Raw genomic sequence first — 1,374 nt, forward strand, 5'->3', positions numbered from 1 at the left:
GATATATAAATGAAGAGACCCGCATGGGTCGCAGCGCGCACTCTCCACTAGGAGTTACAAATCCACTCTCCCTCTTGCACTCAGCAGAGAGCCGTCGTGCCCCACAGCCCCAGCAGGGCAAGCAGCAGCAGCAGCCGAGACACACACCCACGCACAGCGCCGTCGCCGCCGCCAGCCTCCCTCTGCACTGTGCCAGCAGCCCCCTTTGCAAGTGCGGCGGAGGCGTTGTTTAGGCCCGGCGCCGACGCATCCTCTTCTTTCCTCTCCAGCGCCGCAACCTCACTGGCGTCGAAGCAGCGGCTGTACAGCAAGACGTTCGTCACCGTCACGTGGAACTCTGCGTTTTCCTCGTCGTACCTGTATTCCCCAACGAAGATGTGCGAGACCCTCTCCGGCGGCCTTTCGCGCGGAGGTTCGTCACTAGGAAGCGGAGGCGGAGGCGGAGGAAACGCATCTGTAAACGGAGGTTTATTCTCCAAACTCCCCACAAGCCGTCCGTCGACGTACGCCGAGCCGCTGCCATTTTTCACCGTGAGCACCACTCGGTATGCCCTTCCCTCCTCCCACGTCATTGTTTGTGCACTCGCTCCTTCCGTCCCGAACTTCGTCTTCCAGCGCTTGTGCTCGTCGTACCACAGCCCCAGATACGACCCAGTGGGCATCGTCATCACGCCCAGCAGTGGGGTGGCGGTCAGCGGCGCCTTGTTGATGGTCACCGTCGCCACAAGAGTCACCTCTTCGCCCGCAGAACCGTGCCCTGGGCCATGCCCGTCTCTGTCCACCGGCCACGCAATCTGCGCACCCCGCCCTGCCAGCGCAAAGCCATTGGCAACCTTCTTTGCTTCTCCAGACACCGTAGCGCCCGCCCCAAGGTACTCGTCCTTCCAGTGGGTATTGTTGCCATTGTTCGACAAAAACCCAACCAGACCTTCCGTTGGCGTAGCACCGACGCAGGCAGCAGCGGGTTCTGCGGCGCCCTCCGCAACGGTGGGGGTGTCGGAGCTGCAAAGCTTTGCAACTCTACCGTCCACATCGTTCCATGTTTGCAGCACAGTCTTGATCCGCTGCAGCTGCTCCGGGAGGCGCGCAAAAACAAGAATGTCTGATCCTTCAGACGCGCCTTTCTTCGCGTAGAGGGCAAAGAGCTCATCGTTTGTGTACAGCAGCGAGCTAAAAGGGGCGTCGCCCGCATCATCCGCAGATATCGGCCCAACGTCGTGTGTCCGGGCACCGTCGGAGAGCCACAGGTGGATGACTCTGCGGAACGTGCCCATTCCGCTGGTTCCTTCTGGCGCAGTAGGACTGAACGACACCTGCGTGTACAGCAGCACCTGCTTGTCCGCGATGGTTGCAGTGGTGAGGTCACCAGGAGCG

The 1,374-nt window shown here is 61.2% G+C and overlaps 2 protein-coding genes across 2 annotated transcripts in view; both read right to left on the bottom strand.

Annotated features, from left to right (window-relative positions):
- Nucleotides 1-80: 80 nt before the first annotated feature.
- On the bottom strand, nucleotides 81-1,274 carry Tco025E_09710 (trans-sialidase; the record flags this gene model as incomplete). Its single annotated transcript, XM_029376520.1, has 1 exon — nucleotides 81-1,274. The coding sequence occupies one exon, from the start codon at nucleotides 1,272-1,274 to the stop codon at nucleotides 81-83; it is 1,194 nt and encodes a 397-aa protein (XP_029223377.1).
- Nucleotides 1,275-1,362: 88 nt separating this feature from the next.
- The window catches only part of Tco025E_09711 (putative trans-sialidase), a gene marked incomplete at both ends in the record, with an annotated part of 639 nt that continues 627 nt past the window's right edge, over nucleotides 1,363-1,374 (bottom strand). The window contains one exon of the mRNA XM_029376521.1: nucleotides 1,363-1,374. This exon is cut by the window's right edge and continues 627 nt beyond it. Coding sequence (XP_029223378.1) covers nucleotides 1,363-1,374 — 12 coding nt within the window.

Source organism: Trypanosoma conorhini, assembly GCF_003719485.1.
Source record: "Trypanosoma conorhini strain 025E chromosome Unknown Tco_14.4_contig_01240, whole genome shotgun sequence".
NCBI lineage: Eukaryota > Euglenozoa > Kinetoplastea > Trypanosomatida > Trypanosomatidae > Trypanosoma > Trypanosoma conorhini.